Source organism: Fukomys damarensis, unplaced genomic scaffold (genome assembly GCF_012274545.1).
Source record: "Fukomys damarensis isolate Sample0158 unplaced genomic scaffold, DMR_v1.0_HiC HiC_scaffold_5, whole genome shotgun sequence".
NCBI classification, from domain to species: domain Eukaryota; kingdom Metazoa; phylum Chordata; class Mammalia; order Rodentia; family Bathyergidae; genus Fukomys; species Fukomys damarensis.
In genome coordinates, this window is record NW_022900917.1 from 30,971,380 (window position 1) to 30,988,845 (window position 17,466).

General features: G+C 34.6%; 1 protein-coding gene across 3 annotated transcripts in view; it reads left to right on the forward strand.

Annotated features, from left to right (window-relative positions):
• The window catches only part of Snx16 (sorting nexin 16), a 33,271-nt gene that overhangs the window by 3,938 nt on the left and 11,867 nt on the right, over window positions 1-17,466 (forward strand). For 2 of the 3 annotated variants that reach the window (XM_010641614.3, XM_033760387.1), the window contains exons 3-4: window positions 3,379-3,465; window positions 10,053-10,201. In XM_010641614.3, the coding sequence (XP_010639916.1) occupies window positions 3,379-3,465; window positions 10,053-10,201 (236 nt within the window). The remainder of the gene's footprint in view (window positions 1-3,378; window positions 3,466-10,052; window positions 10,202-17,466) is intronic. The other variant, XM_010641616.3, reaches the window with a different exon arrangement.

Consider the following 17,466-nt stretch of genomic DNA (forward strand, 5'->3'; position numbering starts at 1 on the left):
TTTTTTTTTTTTTTTTTTTTTTTTGGTACCAGGGATTGAACATGGGTCTTTGTGCTTGCAAGGCAGGCCACCGAACTGCTGAGCTAAATCCCCAGCCCAAAAAATAAATTGCGTTATTTATAAGTTATCCACTTTCTAATATTTTGTTATGTGGCATGTAGGCCGTTGCTAGGACCCTGGATTTTACTCTGTATGGGATGGGTATATTTGAAAAAGTATTTTTAATGAAAAGTCATGTGATCTCACTTAGGTTTAAAGGGCCCAGTCTGGCTACTGAATTGAAACTAGATTAGAGGGGCAAGAGTAGAAGCAGGAAGCATTTACGTTCTTGCAATAATACAAGAGAGACATGATACTGGTGTAAACTAGAATGCAGAGGTGATCTTGAGAAGTTTGCAGATTCTAGATCTATTTTAAGGGAAGAGCTAGCACTGTTTTCTAATAATTTGGAAGTGGAGTGTGGAAGAAAGAAGTCAAAGTTGACCTCAAAGTTTTGACCTAAATAATAAGGATAAAGTTAATTAGATGTAAGGTTCTGAGGACCATTAGAATTTGTTTTGAGGCATGTTAAATTTCAGATGTACATTAAACTTCCAAGTAGATACGTCAGGTGTGGGTGTGAATGTGTACACACACACTATACATATATACATACTATGGGTATACATATATATTGCGTGTCTATATATGTAAGTTGAGTTTATAGAAGTCGGAACTAGATATACAAGACTGGAAACCTTTGATTTGCGAAATAACTTTTTCCTAAATATGTTCCTTTGAATTGATCTCTGAATCTTAAAGTTGATCTTTTAACTGAAGAAGATATTAGGACTATGAAGATCTGATAATGTGTAGACTATTAAGTCTCTGAAAAGAGTGTTTAAAAATAAAGTGACAAGGCTAGGTGGTGACTAGAATTGGAAAGGGTACCTGAGGACTTCTTCAATTAATTTTTTTTTCTTTCCTTTAGTTCCACTTAGATGGGTGTGTTCACTTTGTAAAAATTCACCAGGTTATAGGCCTATAGTGTGTATACTCATACACACACACACACACATACACATATATATTTTTTTTTGAGGCGGGTACCGGGGATTGAACTCGGATCCTTGTACTTGTGAGGCAGACAGTGACAGCACTGAGCTAAACCACTGGCCCTGTGTGTGTGTGTGTAAAAAAGGACTATATGAAGTGTTAGCACAAAGTAATATATATGAAATTTCAAAGAGTAGTAACAGTAACTGCTACTAGCACATAAAGAAAGGAATTGATTAGTACTATACACATAAAGTTTTCATTGAAAGTATTAAACAAGTAGAAAGTTGAAAGAAAACTTTCTGGGAAAGGCAAGACACAAAGGTCTGCACTTTTATCTTTCTTAGAGAAATAGGAGTGTTTAGCGGCAAGAGCAAAGAACAGCTTAGTTTGAGGGAGGGAGTATTTTCCGAAACAGAAAATAATGTCAGTGTGAGTTATTTACAGATAAAACTAATTATCATGTGAAATTGATTTCATCATCATTCATTTGTACTTAAATTTCAAATCAATTCACCTCTGTTTTAATGACTTAATTCCTAAAAACAGATTTTCTTCTGTATCCACATTGTGACTTTCTTAGGTCAGGACTTTTTTCCAGTCTTTAAAAGATACCCAGGTAATCTTGTTCCATATATATATATATATACATTTATTTTTACCCCTGTTGATTCTCCCATGTAAAAGCTGAGAAAAACAGTCTGTATGGCAGAAAATGCAAATGGGAAGAACAGTCTACAGTCCTGAAATAATGACTTGTCCCCCACAAGCAGCTGTCCATTAGAAGTATGTGAATCCCAAATTCAAATCATATGTATAATTGTAGGTTTTTCTACTGATCACATTAAGAAAACTGAGAAACTGGTGAAATTGTTTTAATAAGATTTTATTCGACTAATAAGTCCAAGATATTATCGTCTCAGTAAGTTGTCATAAAACAATGTTAATAAAAACCATTTGCATCTTTTTTCACATTGTCTTTAAAATCCAGTGTGTATTTTGCACTCGCTGTATTAGTCATGTTTCCCGTGTCCAGTAGCCACATGTGGCTAAAGTGCAGCTCTAGAGTGACAAGTGAAAAGTATGCGTTTCATTCATTTAGCACATATAGAACGCCTTACATGTTAGCTTAACAGAGTCCTCTAGTAAAAAAGATCTTTGAGATTTTGTCACAAATAGTACTTCTTCCTGGTAAATTCTAAAATTGTACTTTTAAAAAATAGGATCTATGTTTTTCTCTATGTGTGTTTTTTTTAAAGAATATTTTGACTTCAACCAAATTTTTCTACTAAGTAGCCTAGATAATTATATAAATAGACAGTGGGCATTAGAAAAACTTACTATTAAGTTTTGCCATTGATCACCCTCAGAATATTCTCCCTTGCTTAGAACATACTTACCCCATCTTCCGTGCCACTTTCTGAAGCAATTCTAGCAGTCCTCTTTCATAAGTCTTTATGAGACATGATTAAAAATATACTAATAAATGCTGCTGCTCAGCGCCATCCAGTGGAAAGGCAGGCTCATAAAAACATTAGTTTGTCTGCATCCTAATTATTCCCCAGCTCTAGCACCATGTGACTTCTAGCTCTTCCCACAAAAGGGAAAGAAACATTTTTAGTTTCATGAGAACATCAAGGCAGACCCAAAAGCACAGCTAGAGATGTGAAAGAGGACTTGCAGAGCTGCTTCAGAAAATGGCAAGAACAAGGGATGTGTGTGTTCACATGAAGAGAGGCTGCATTTTGAGGAGGATTAAAGCAGTATGTCTTTTATTGCAATAATCTTTTTAAACTTAAGTATTTGCCATCTTATTAATCATATCTCACAATTACAGAAATTGAACTTTAATATGGATTTGTTTTAATATTTCAGGCTCATATTTCAGCCATGGAGATAAAAATAGTATTGAACTAATCTGAAAACATAGCTTTGACAGATAATTGAATTTGCAGATTACATAGGGCAAAATAGCTATTTTTATAGCTTCTTCATGTCCAATTGATTCTTTTATCGGTTTTAAAATATGTTGCCATAAAACATTTTAGAAGCTGATGAGTTAACTATAGTGTGTACAGAGAAAGCTTTTAGTCTTAAATTTGTCATATTTATATTTTTAAAAATTTTTTTTTCATTTAGTACCCCCATTGATTATTTGCACGTCTGACAATCTAAATGATTTCTGGTGCTTTTTGCATAATAAGTATCATAGTTTGCATTATCAAGTAGGGGGTTTTAAAATATTTGGTTTGAATATCTTTACTTTTTTATATCTATTTCTCTGTGTGTGTCTTTCTCTCTTTCTTTCTCTCTCTCAATCTTCCTGTCTTGCTCTCTTTCTAGGTATATAAAATACTAGTAAAGAAAACCCCAGAAGAAAGCTGGGTAGTTTTCAGAAGATACACTGACTTCTCTAGGCTTAATGACAAAGTAAGTACTTCAGTAAATCCCAAACTGCCTTTTGAATGTGAGTTATTTATCTGTGCCCTATACATATTCTATATTTGTATCCTCTTTCTTTATTGTCTGAACCAAGTCAAATCTCTGCTAGCATAAGGAAGTTAAACGTTTCATTTCACTTTAGTGTCCTTAAATCCTATTTTGATCATTTTATACAAAAAAAAATAATTTTTTAGTGGAAATTGTGAAACCTTTAATATTCGATTTGTATAAGTTATTTATATAATCTTGTAAGCTTGGGAAAGACCTATATAAGATTAGGTTATTGTATAATCACATGGCTTTGAAAGAGTAAACAAAAAAATATTTTAACGTATTATTTTAGTTTTGCTGCCTACCATTATCATAAACCTGGTTACATACAATAGCTTATTAGTGGTTCAGATGGGTTCAGCTTGGTTTGCTTTTTAGGATCAAGCAAGCTCAAAAATCAAGCTTTCACTTGGCTGGGATCTTATCTGGAGTCTCTGGGGAAGAATCAGCTTCCTAGCTCATTCGGTTTGCTGGCAGAATTTAGCTTCTTGAAGTTGTAGGACCAAGGTCCTTGTTGTTTTGTTAGCAGCCAGCCACAAATAATTCTTAGCTCATAGAGACTGCTCTACATTCCCTGCACATCTTTGAAGCCACCAACAGTGGATCGTGTCCCCTCCTGTGCTTTGAATTCCTCCAGCTTTTACTTTTGCCACAAGCCAAAGAAAACATTATAAATGGCTCATGTGATAAGATTAGGCTCACCCGGATATCTCCCTGTCTTAAGGTCACCTGATTAGTAACCTTAATAACAGATGCAAAATCCCTTTGCTGTGTAACATAACAAAAATTACAGAAGCAATAACAGAGGCAAAGGTCAGGAAACTGCAGTTCTGCGTATTGCACATACGAAACAGGTTGATAATAAGCCTCAATATATTAACTCTTAAACATGAACCCAAAAGTAAAATCATAACAAATGATACAAACAATTATTCACAGAAGAAATATAAGTGACTAGTATGTCTGAGAACATTTAATATCACAAGTACTCTAAGAAAAGAAAAGTAACAAACCCGTTTTTACCCAGCAGATTGCCAGACATTTAGATAGTATTATCCAGTGTTGGAAATGCAGATCTTCCTAGAGGAAACCATTACGTTTTGCATGATTTTAACACAATAACCATATTTGTAGTATTTATTCTATTCATAAGCAGTCATTAATATTGGAAAGATTTAGCTCAAAGGATATTGATTAGTGTTTTATATACAGTGCTTTTGTTTAGAACCAACATAAATTTCTAACAGGAATTAGTGCATTTAGAAAATGTAATAGAGAAGGAAGAGCAGAACTTCTGCAGATCTTGAGGAAAATTAGAGACAGGTAAGGGTTAATTGGTACTTTGGAAACCAAGAGAGAGCATTGTTCTAAAAGAAGCAAGTGATTTATGACGCTTTTAAGCAGACAGGTAAGATGGACTTAGAACATGCAGAAGCCATTCCCCAGTTTTGTCAGGAGTTTAGTAGAGAAAATTTACTGTTTCTGTTCTTTTCCATTTGCTACCCTCCCTTTCCTCTTTCCTTGGGTTACTTAAAACTTGTAAAGTTCGTTTATTTCATTGTTTAGCATTGAGAATCCCCATTTATGTGACTTCACAGCTGTCCAGCTGCCAAAAAGTTTCTGCTTCTCTGAAAACCTCAATTTATATAAAAATGTAAAATATAGAATGCTAAACTATTTTATCTTTTTTTGGTACTCAGGATTAAACTTGAGACCTTGCACTTGTGAGGTGAGCAGTGGAACCACTGAGCTAAATCCCCAGCCCCTATTTTATCTTTTATTAGTTGTATTCTTGATACCTTTTTATACAGGCTAAGTATCCCTAATTCAAAAATCTGAAATTTATAATGCTCCAAAATCCTAAGCTTTTTGAGTGCTCACATAATACTACAATTGAAAACTTTTGTGACAGGTTACAGTCAGAATTCAGGCACACTAAAAATATATGAAATTAAAAGTATTATTTCTAATGTATTTCTACCATTTACATTTTCTCTACTATTCCTAAACCTTATATATTATATTGATGAATCAAGAATATGTAATTCTGTACCTTATGTTGATTTTTTAATGATTAAATAACAGGAAGATCAAAGAAATTTATACAGTTCTCAGATACTTAAGTGGAATTCTTAGCTTTCGTATACAATCATTATTTTATTCATTCATTGTTTTGAACAATTCACTTTAGAGCTATTTAATTCTTTATGGCTTACCTTTTTTTCAGAGATCAAGTGTTACTTAGTTCTCTTTATCTTTAGATTGATCTTTATTACTAAAATGTTTCTTCTACAAACTGAGATTGAGATTACTCAACCATTGAGGAATGTAACTGTACTGTATACCTAAAATATACCAATAAACTCAATGAGAAAAAAAAGGGATTACTCAAGATTGTGAAGAAAGATATTAATAGAAATTTAAGCCCACTAAATATCTCCTTGTTCTCTAAGTTAGCTACTTAAAATTATCAATAAGAGTCCATGTCAGTCTTACACAAGGTCACTCTATCTTCTGAGGATATATTCCAACATACGCAGTGGATGACTGAGAGCAGATAGTACCAAACCTTATACATACTATATGCACACATCTGGGATAAAGTTCAGTTTATAAATTAGGTGTGGTAAGAAATGAATGATAAGCTAGAACAATTATAATATGCTATAATAAAAGTTATATAAATGTGGACTCTCTCAAAAGACCTTCTTGTACTATATTCAACCTTCTTGTGATGATGTAATGCCTCCAGGAGATGCAGATGAAGCCAAGTGAGTGAGGCAGGCAATGGTACAAAGTGTTGGGCTACTACATAAGAGATACTTGAACAGTCCTGCAGTACCATGATGGTCCATCTGATAACCAAGAGGGCTCCTAAATGACTTAACTGGCAGGTAGGGTATGCAGTGTGAACACGCTGAAAAGAAGGATGATTCACATCCCACTGAAACAGGATAAAATGTAGCAGCACATAATTTAAAATTCATGAATTTTATTGATGGAATTTCCCACTTAATATTTGGCACTGCACTTGACCATGGGAAACTGAAAGCCATAGGAGGCAAAACCATGGATAAGGGGAGACTGTAGTAGATAACAAAGAGAGCTGAACCCGTCACCCCCTTTACTTGCAAAATCCAAGAAAAATGTATGTCACATACTAGCAAGCACACAGTTAAAGTTAGGTTACTATTTTTAAAATTATTAAAAATAAAGTAAAATCTTGTAATTGTACAACAGTCATGAAGTATATATGCAATAAATAAAGTTTGAACCCACCATTGTGCTAGGAATTTGTTGTAATATAAAAACCCTATAGATATCTAACTTTAAGGAGTTTACATTCATCAGTTACATATTTATGAAGAAAAAATACCCAGTTGACAATGTGAAAATTATTGAACATAGTTCAAGTTACACTAGTTAGAGAAAACTTTCTGTAGGACACTGATTTATCTTTTAATTCCCAGGTCAGTTTTTCTGGGAGTTTTCTAAGCACGTTTTCTGTGGAAGTCAGGGCAAAGTTTTGAGCAGGTTCTGGAATGTGTCCACCTTTTCTGAGTTGAGACAGTGGGCAAGGTTGTAGGATCGATGGAATGAAGCATTGTTGCAGAAATACGGCAAGGAGAAGTGGGTTTTTCTGTAAATTCTACTTTAGAACTCAGTATTTTCTACTTCTGTGTCAAAGCAGTAGGTCAAAGTAAGCATGTGTGTGATAAAATGAATGTTTTCAATCCAGGCAGCAAGACTGAATGGGAAGGAGGGAGCAGCATGTTACCAGCTTACTGTCAAGTCAAGTCAAGCTCAGCTATTCCTCATATTAGCTCTCACGCTGAAAAATTCATTGGTGTGCCGGCCTCAGTGTGTCTCCGGAGTCACTGCTCTGTCCTGAGCTATTTCCCCTCAATATATGGTCCACGAGGGGCAGCCTGTTGCCTCTCACTGTCCTTCTGGAGATTTTTTTTTCCCCACCTCTTTCCTTTGTTGAACTTTATTTCCTCTATCCCAGGTCTTTCTTTTCTTGAATCACTCAATTTTGCAACTCCTTTTATTCATGGATACTTCTTCAGAGGAAAAAAAATTAACCATGTATTTGGACATACGTGGCACTTAAATCATTAAACTTAAAACTAAAAGACTTATTTTCTCATTACTCTCATTATTTTCTTTATAAAATAATAAGACTCCAGGCCAGAAATATGTATTTATATATTGAAATCAAATCAGTTTTCATTTATCCAATTTGCTTTCTAATTTTTGCCTCATTTATTTTCTTCTTCAATTATTTATAGAAATAGAGTATGTTATATTTTCCATTTTTATTTTGCCCTGTACATTTTCCCCTTTTGTTGGTCTTCTTTTTATAACTGTCATACTTAATCTTATACTTAAATATAGAAATGCTGAATTTACATGGATTTATTTCATTTATTTTACACATTTATTGAACATATATTTTTGACTGCCACCACGATGCTAGATATTGATAATGCAACTAGAATTAAGGCAGAGTAATTGCAGTGTATTAAAATGGTTCTTAATCTGAGCTGCACTTTGGACTTCCCTGGAAAGCTTTCTAAAATTACAGTACCCAGGTCACACTCCAACTAATTAGATCCTAATCTGTAAGTCATGGTCATTAATATCTTTCAAAACTTCTAAAGTGATTCCAGTGTACAACTAAGGTTTAGAATCATTGATTTAATAGAATCTAAAACTAAATAAGTATTATTTACATTGTGACAAACATCATTAAAAGATACATCAATAACTTGACAGTGTGTGGCACAATGTCTTGTCTTAAAAATCACACCAATGCCTTCAATTCCCCGTGCTTTTCCAGAATCTTGCCACTACCTATCAAGAGGTAGAATCTACATCCTCTTCCCTTGAACCTGGGTGAGCTTGGGGCTTCTTGACCCAGTGAAGGACAGTAGACATGATACCATGGGACTTTCACAGCTAGATCATAAGAAGTATACTGTTTCATCCTGGCTGTATTTTGTGATGGTTGATTTTGAAATCTACCCTCCATGCTATGAGAAAGTCCAGGGCACATGGAATCACCAGTGTTAGGCTTGTGGCTGATAGCCCCAGAAAGTTTCAGCCAGTAGCCACTTACACGTTTGAGTGAGTGAGTGAGTGAGTGAGTGATCTTCAAATAAGTCTTGCTCCCAGCTTTCAAGTTTTCTAGCTGGATCCTCAGTTTCCTGTAGAACAGAGATAAGTTCTCCTCACTATACCTGCGATGAATTACTGGCACACAGAATCCATTACTTTAATGAGTAGTTGTTTCTTGCTAAGTTTTGAGGTCATTTGTTACAGTTACAGTATCTTGAACAGAATATATAAAGGGAGTCTAAACCTGGTTTCACAGGTCCTGAAGATCTTCCCTAAGAAAAGAAAATTGAAGCCAAATGTGCAAAATAGATCAGAAACAAAAATATGAGTTAAAACTATAAACTTCTAAGAAAAAACATTGAAGAAACTCTTTGCAGCCTTGAAATGAGCAAAAATTCTTAGCTTAAAAAGCACAAACCAAAAAAATGTGAGATAATGAAAAGATGGAAATAAAATATTTATAGATGGGGAGAGGAGGAGGGGTGAAGGGAGGGCAGGGACAAGGGAAAAAAATGAGAGCCAAGACCTGTCATGTAGAGGTACAGGATCTCAACAATGAATATAACTGTACTGTATCCCTAAAATGTACCAATAAACTCAATTAAAGCTGAAAAAAAACAGCATAAACCATAAAAAGAAGAGTAGATGAATTAGCTAACTTTAAAATGTGAGGGCCGGGGATTTAGCTCAGTGGTTCCACCACCTGCCTCGCAAGCTCAAGGACCCGAGTTTGATCCCTGGTACCAAATAAATAAAGTTCAAGCTTCAGTCTGTAAGAAAATATTTAACACATATATCTGACAAAGGACTTGGATTCAATAAAGTGCTCTCAACTTAATAAAAAGAAAACCCAATTTTTTTTAACAGGAGGGGATAGTTGAAAGATATGAGTAGATAATTCATGAACGAAGACTTGCAAATGCAAATAGGCAAATGAGAAAATATGTGACATTGTTTATCAACAGAAATGCAAATTACAGCCCCACTGAAATACTACTACACACCCACTGGAATGGCCAGTATTAAAGATGGACAATGCCACCAGGCGTGGTGGCGCAGGCCTATAATCCCAGCACTCGGGAGACTGAGGCAGGAGGATCACTGTGAGTTGGAGACCACCCTGGGCTACATAGTTCCAGGTCAGTCTCAACTACATAGTGAGACGCTGTATCAAAAAAACTAAAATAAATAAAATAAAGATGGACAATGCCAAGTTTTGACAAGAATATGAAGTGGTTAAAACTTGTATATACACGTCTGATACAAATCAAGAAATAATGCATAAAAAGCTTACCTGAATTTAATTATTTTAAGCTTGTTTTGTAATCACATGCTGAATGGGATAGATTTTATGGAATTGGTGTAACTGAGTTAAATATTGTACTTTCTCTTTTCTTTTTCAGTTAAAAGAGATGTTTCCAGGCTTTCGATTAGCACTTCCACCAAAACGCTGGTTTAAAAATAATTACAATGCCGATTTTTTAGAAGATAGACAATTAGGATTACAAGCATTTCTTCAAAATTTAGTAGCTCACAAGGACATTGCTAACTGGTATGTAACAAATTGAAACAAGAGATTATAAAAGCATTCCGACAACTGGCTTAAATGGAAGAATAAATCTAGGACCATAGTTACTTAAGCACATAGCATACAGTGTCATTACTTGTCTTTTCTAATAAGTGCTTAATAACATTTTTTTCCTTTCTTTCAATTAAGGATTTTATTTGGCATTTCATTTTTGTTAAAGCTTTTAAAAAGTCAGTAGAGCAAAGATGTCAGTATACCATTTACTCAAACCATCCAACTTAAATTTGATTTTAATATTTGCCATTTTTGCAATTATGTAAACAGAATGGTTGACATATTAGCCAATTTTTGCTTAATGTATCATGTGTAACTTTGAGACTAGTATCTTTTGTATTTCCCCAGAGCAATGCAAAACTATGAAAATTGTAAAGCTGGGTTGGTTTATATAGAAAGTAAAGTGAAAATGCGAAAAACAATTAACAAATAGGAAAAGGATCTAAATGAAATTTTCGCTTCTGGTTATATTTATAAGAAAATTGCTTAATGACAGTATCAGCTGGATGTATCATTTGGGAACTTTTATCAGATATATTAGAACTATTTTGAAAAAAGTAGGGAGTATTTACAATACAGTACCATATTGATTAACTGTCTTTATCAGTTTTTTCCCCAAAAGACAGAAAATGATTAAGAAAACCATTCTACCCCATTTTCTTAGTCTGTCTTTAAGCAACCTTGAGTTATTCCTGAAATACACATAAATATTTTAATGTGTGCTGCCTAGGCTTAGTGACTTTTCAAAATCCCTGCCTGTCCTCCTTCGTCATCTTAATGGAAAGCTACAAACCACACCCTTCTTTATACTCCAGATTCATATACTTGTCTCCTTGACGTCTCCCTTGGGTGACTCAGAATTTACCTCAAACCTAAAATTTAAAGGCATTGTCTCCAGACTGTTCTTTTCAGCAGCCGCATCTACCTGAAACTTGCAAGTCATCCTTGACATATCCCTCATTACTTTGCTCCTTCCTTTACATTTGAGATCACACTCAAGCTTGCCTACTTTTCTGCATCCCTGCCATCACTCCAACCCAAGTAGGTGGCTCTGCCTTAAGCATTCCCACTGGTTTTCCTCATACACTCTTACTTTTGTAGCCCATTAGCGTCATAGTGTTGTATTGTGACATGGTTTGATAAGTCTGGTCCCTGCTTGCCTCCTGTCACTCCAGCCTTGGGCTTTGTTATTCCTTCCCATACCACATTCTGTGTACATCTGCGATGTTAGTTTTTCTTTATCCTCTGAAATCACTGTGCTCTTTTGTCCCTCAAATTCTCTATTTACCGGAAAGGCAATATGTTGCACTACCATCCATGATATGCTTCAAATTTCAATGCAGACTTCTTTCCTTTAAGTAACTGACCTTCCTGGTCAGTTCCCCCTTCCCATCTTTTAAGTTCATAATACTTTCTGTAATTATTTGATTGTGTTTCTCATACTACACTGTAAGATGTGTAAGTGCAGGTCACGTGGCTGTTCACCATTCAGTGTGCATTGCCTATTACCACATTGGTGACCCAGTCAGCTCTCCGTAAATACTTGAATGAAAGATATTGATCTTCGTGGTTGTACTATTTATTAGAAAAGATTAAAGCAAACATGACAGACTTGGTGATCATGTGTGTACATACTAGGAACACAAGTGTTCCCTATTTTTCTTCACATTTTTACATCTCAAAATAAAAAAGAGGAAAGGTTAGTTTTTAATTCAGGCACACTAAGTAGGAATGAAGACCAATAAATGTTAAAATCATAGGAGAAGACTTTGAAGAAAATATAGTTTATATTGTACCATAAAAGAAGAATTTTACAAATAAGTCAGCACATCCTTTACCTGTTCTCTTTTCCATTATTCGGTAAGCCTTTGTGTTGAAAATATTGTGATGAATTAAAATCACATTTTTCTAGAGATGACTGTATTTTTACCTAATCAAATATTAAATAAGAACAACTTTAACTCATTTTGTGATGATTTGATTTTTAAGTAGTATTTTAGCTAAATATTGGTATGTATTTTTTAACTATTAATAATCTCAAGTTACACATTGTTAAACATTAGGGACCTTCAAGATGTTTCTGAACTGCTTACCACAAACATTGATAGTGGTATTGTTCAATTCATAAATAGTTGTTGCAGGAGAAGTGTGTCTTAGACAACTAAGTTGGAGAAAGTTTTCGTTTCTTATTCTTAGACTATAAAACATTCTAAGAAGTCTTAGATGAAAGAATGTAGTGTGCTTTGTATTTATTTGCCTATGTATTTTGTCATACATCCTCAGATGTTTAGGGGATCCAGTGATATAAATTAAATTGAATTCAAAACAATATTTTTGCTTTGAGTACTCACTTTTTATGGGTAACAGGTAGCATTTTTATTTCACATTATAAGGGCTTTCTTAATAAATTATTATTTATCAAAAGTGGGAGGAAGAAAAGAAAAAGTTACTCATCAGTATCTTAAACATTTGCCCTGTATCATGCTAAGAATAGCATAAAAAAATCAAGGATACACTCACTGGTCTTAAAATTCATTTAAAGAGGGCCAGTGATTTGGCTCAGTAGTTCTGCTGCCTGCCTCGCAAGCACAAGGACCCAAGTTTGATGCCCAGTACCAAAAAAAAAAAAAAAAAAATTTAAAGAAATTAGGTTTCTGTTTGAACAAAATAAGGGAGTTTATGCAGTTTTGTGTGATACAGGATCAGATGTGTCCATCCTGTGGGCATGCAGCCCTGGACAGCTCGTGAAGTGGCTCCATAAAATCATAAGCTTTTAACATTATTGTGTGATTTTTTTAAAACTATTTTTCATGACTTAATTGCATGGTGCTGGAGCATAGACTACATAGTCAGCAATACACTAGGAGAAGGCACAGTGCAGTACCAACCCCATCTCCTTCACTTGCCACACCATCGAGTTGAAACGTGCGCGTATGAGATGTTACGTGTGTTTGTACAACTTGGTGAGTAAAACACAGCCATTATGGATAATAATATTTCAATCTACTCTAAATACCATACATGTGTGTGCTTGTGAACATGGGCATTTGTTATTAAGCAGATAAACTTGGGCAGCCAGAGCCTACAGTGTGAGACTGAGATTGCAGAAAGTCCAAGGTTATCAAGAAGTAAAGATCAATCATTAAAACTTGCCTACTCTTTTTGTTTTGGAATGACAGTGCCATATCACCTCACCCTTGGTACTGTGGATGATTCTTAACATGTCAGGTCCAAATTACTGCAGATTTTGCTACATGTTAGTGTTACTGTTCTGCCGCACTACACAGCCAGGATTTTCACTTTCTGCAGTCTAAATTCAAGTAGTGGTTAGTAAGAGCTGGAGTGTGTCTAAAATTCTAAAAAAAAATTTTTTAATAATTGAAAGGGAGAAAAGGAAACCCCTCCTAATGGAGAAAATAGAGGATGACAGTGATCCCAACACTTCATGAAAACATAAAACATCAACTAGTTGTACATTACCTGTTGTGATGCCTATTAGCATCCTGTTACATTTAGAACAGCAGCATTTTAAAAGTTGGTGTCTTTACATGGTCATATGTAATCATGGAATATTAACTATGTGTTTATTCTTTCACTTTCCTTCTGATACCCTTAGCTTGTTATCACGCAGTTCCTAGTTAACCTTCCTGCGAATTGGCTAGGAGTTTGCCATTACACAACTGTCAGCTTGCAATATTTCAGCTGCTCTCGTTGTAACAATGCAGAAGCACAATTAAATAAGAAGTGAAAGGAGACTAAGGATTGTTAGTTTGACTGTTTTAAAAGAATATTATTTCCAGATACATTTAGAAAATACCAAATAAGAAAACAGATAAATATATTTTAATATTCCCATGATAAAAGGATTTATTTGATTTTATCTGACCAATGAATATTTATTTAGGGCTAACTTTATAAAGGATGTGACTATGCCAAGATGAATTAAGCAGTAATCAACTTTTCACAAAACTGAGAAAGATAGAAACGTGCCCCAAATGGGAATAATGAATATAGCAGTAGAATTCTTCTAGAAAAAGGATCGACAGACATTTTTTTCTTGGGAGAATTCGAGCAGGCTTCCAGGAGGATGATGGCAGAGTTGAACTTTAAGAAGTACAGTTGACCTTTGACTTACAAATTCATTTAGTTGGTGAGGGCTGGTTGTAACTCAAGTTGGTCAACTGAAGGCTCAGGCTCCTCTGTGCAGCCTTCAAAGTCTCTCTCCTGTGTACAGGCAGATCTCAGTGTCCTTAGAGACTCACTGGGCCAGGATTTCTCAACCCCACACAGGAAAGGATGTTGTAATGTTTCATCCAGAACTCTTTAAGAATAAATCTGTATCTGAGACTGTCTGGAAACACAAGCAGCCAGCATTTGGGCATAACTCAAGACTTTGATCATAAGTTAAAACTAAAATTCCAGTTGTAACCCAAATTGTTCATATGCCAGGCCAGCCATAACTGGAGGGCCCACTGTAGTGATAATTGTACTACCAAAGAAAAATGTGGCAAATGAAAGATCAGAATGGAGCAGCAGCAGCAAGGTAAATGCCCTGTACTAGAACAGCATGTAACTCAGTTTGTCAAGGTGAATGATACATGCTAGTCTTATACTGCACAATCTGTCATAGTTAAAATTTGGTTATTTTATGCTGTCTTTTATTGCTCTAAAATCATTACATTATTCAGCACAATAATGTTTTACTAGTCTGTTATTTTCAGAACTATTCCATATATATTATTACCAATATTTTTCTTTTTTAAAATTCTTTAAAATACAAGTTAGGGGGCCGGGGATTTGCTTCAGTTTTTCCAGTGCCTGCTTTGCAATTGCAGGGACCCAAGTTCAGTTCCCAGTGTCAAAAAATAAAAAAAATTAAAAAACAAAATATAAGTTAGGGCCAGGGATTTAGCTCAGTGGTTCTGTTGCCTACCTTGCAGGTGCAAGGACCCGAGTTCGAGCCGCTGTACCAAAAAAAAAAAAAATCAAATTAAAGCAATATATTTTCTATAATTAGCATTCATCAGTAAGGGCTTCTGCACCAGTGTTTTAAATCCCACATCTTCAAAAGCAAAAGTTCAGAATGGATCTAGATTGGCAACAGCTAATGATATAAAAAAAAATTACTAGTATCCATTAATTTACACGAGGAAATACAAAGAAATGAAACCATTTACCCTTTAAAAATAAAAATGAATAGGGAATATGGCAGCTATCTTCAAATAGTTGACTGTAGTGGGGAAAAACTGTCAAGTATATTTAGCCTTAGAATAGTTTACTATAAAGTGCCTGGGAATTACTTGGGGATCTTGTTAATATTGAGCCTGATTCACTAGTTCCGGGCTAAAGATTCTGCATTTCTGTCATTTCTAGGTGACATTCATACTGCTGGGTCTGGGACTTCATTTTTAATAGCAGAGCTAACTAATCACTAGCAATAATAATGAGAAGTTAAAGGAAGGCACTATCAGCTCAGATAAGAAAGAAGTGCCTATCATTTCAACCTGTCCAATATAAAAATGACCCCTTTTAAAATGAGTTCCAATGGTATTAGAGAATTATTAAATGAAATACATTTGATTAAGTGATAACCTAAATTTTTTATGTATAAAAATTTAATCTATACTTTTTAATGAGAATATTCAAAGGTAACTATACATTTAAACTTCACCTAAGTTCTCATAGGAAATTTTATTGTTTATATCTCTAAGTTTTGTATAAAAAAAATTGAGAGAAGTTGGTTTAATTTTAATATTTTTATAAAATTAATAATTCACATATGCTATAGCTCATAAAATACCATGTTGTGAGAATCAGCACATTATTGCTAAGGGTGATTGAATGGTTTTTACCACAAAATGTTAGTTTGATGGAAGTTACATTTTGGACAATTATAATATATGCAATAAAGCCAAATATTTGTATCCAAATAATGTGAACTCTTATTGATTAAATTGGGTCTCAAAGACCTTATCTAAAACTCAAAATAATTTTAGACAAATTGTTTAGCTAATTTTAATCAGTGTCCTGATTTCCAAAATAAGATATTGAGCTAGATGGTTCTCTAAAAATCCTCTTTTGACTCCAAATTTCTGCTGTCCTTTTCTTTTTGTTGTGCTTCTTTATGAATCTTTATATTTCTTAAAGACATACCATCACCAACAGAGTCTGACATTGTTTTAACTCTCAAGAGTGCTGCCCTGACCCTACTTTTTTGTAAAAGCTAAAATCTATCTCCAGTTTCATTATAGTGCTGATATCAGTGAATATGAAGTGTTATTCTTCAAAGCTTCATAAATTTTATTTCTAGTTACTCTTAAAATGAATTAATTGTTGAATTCTTATTCTGTTCTCTTCCGATTGATTTGTGTATAGTCTATACAGTCTAGTTACTATCATCTACTTTTTAGTGGAGTAGACTGGTGAACAAACACTATAGTAAAATAAGTTCTGTGAAAAGTATCTCTTCGAGATGCTATGTAATTCTAGCATCTCCAAATCCAGCAGAGGATAGAGAGAGGGATTTAGAAAAGGCTTTCATAAATAGCTAATCGATAGGCTGAGTCATGAAGAGTTAGAGTTAGCCAGGTGGAGGTAAGGGTGGACCAGGAAAATAGTATAGGCATGGAAACATGAAACAGCACTGTAGGCATGAGGGTGTACCATGGCTGGAGTATCAAGAAAGTTAAATTTGTTAAACTTGAGTAATGCAGGTTCAACATGCCTACTCCAGGAGTTTCGCTCTATTTCCTCTTGCTAGAGAAGGCACAGGTGAGATTTTTAGATATTCTGAACTAGAGGGATAAAACTCATGTTTTGTTTAGGAACACTAGTGGGCTAAAATTACCTACGTAAGATGATCAAGGTTTAAAGTAGGCCTCCACTGGCCAGCTTCCATCTACAATAGGAAGCTGGTTGTGAGACTTGTCGTGAGCCCTTCTACCTCACACTGACCCACCCATCTCATGCACTGTCCCTCTGTTAACAGCCTTGATCTCTGAGTCCTTAGCCCCAAGGTTGCATTAATGTCTTCTTACTTTCTTTAACTAGTGGAGAACACAGAGAAGTAATATTAACCAATACAACATTTCTATCTGAAATCCCTCTAGTGTTTTTATGCAGTGACTTTTGTGCTCTATTTGATTTTGGCAGAACTGATATCTAGTATCTTCATTTGTATTTGACCTTTTAATGAATTGTAGGGCTTCTTTTTTTTTTTTTTTTTTCCTTTTAAA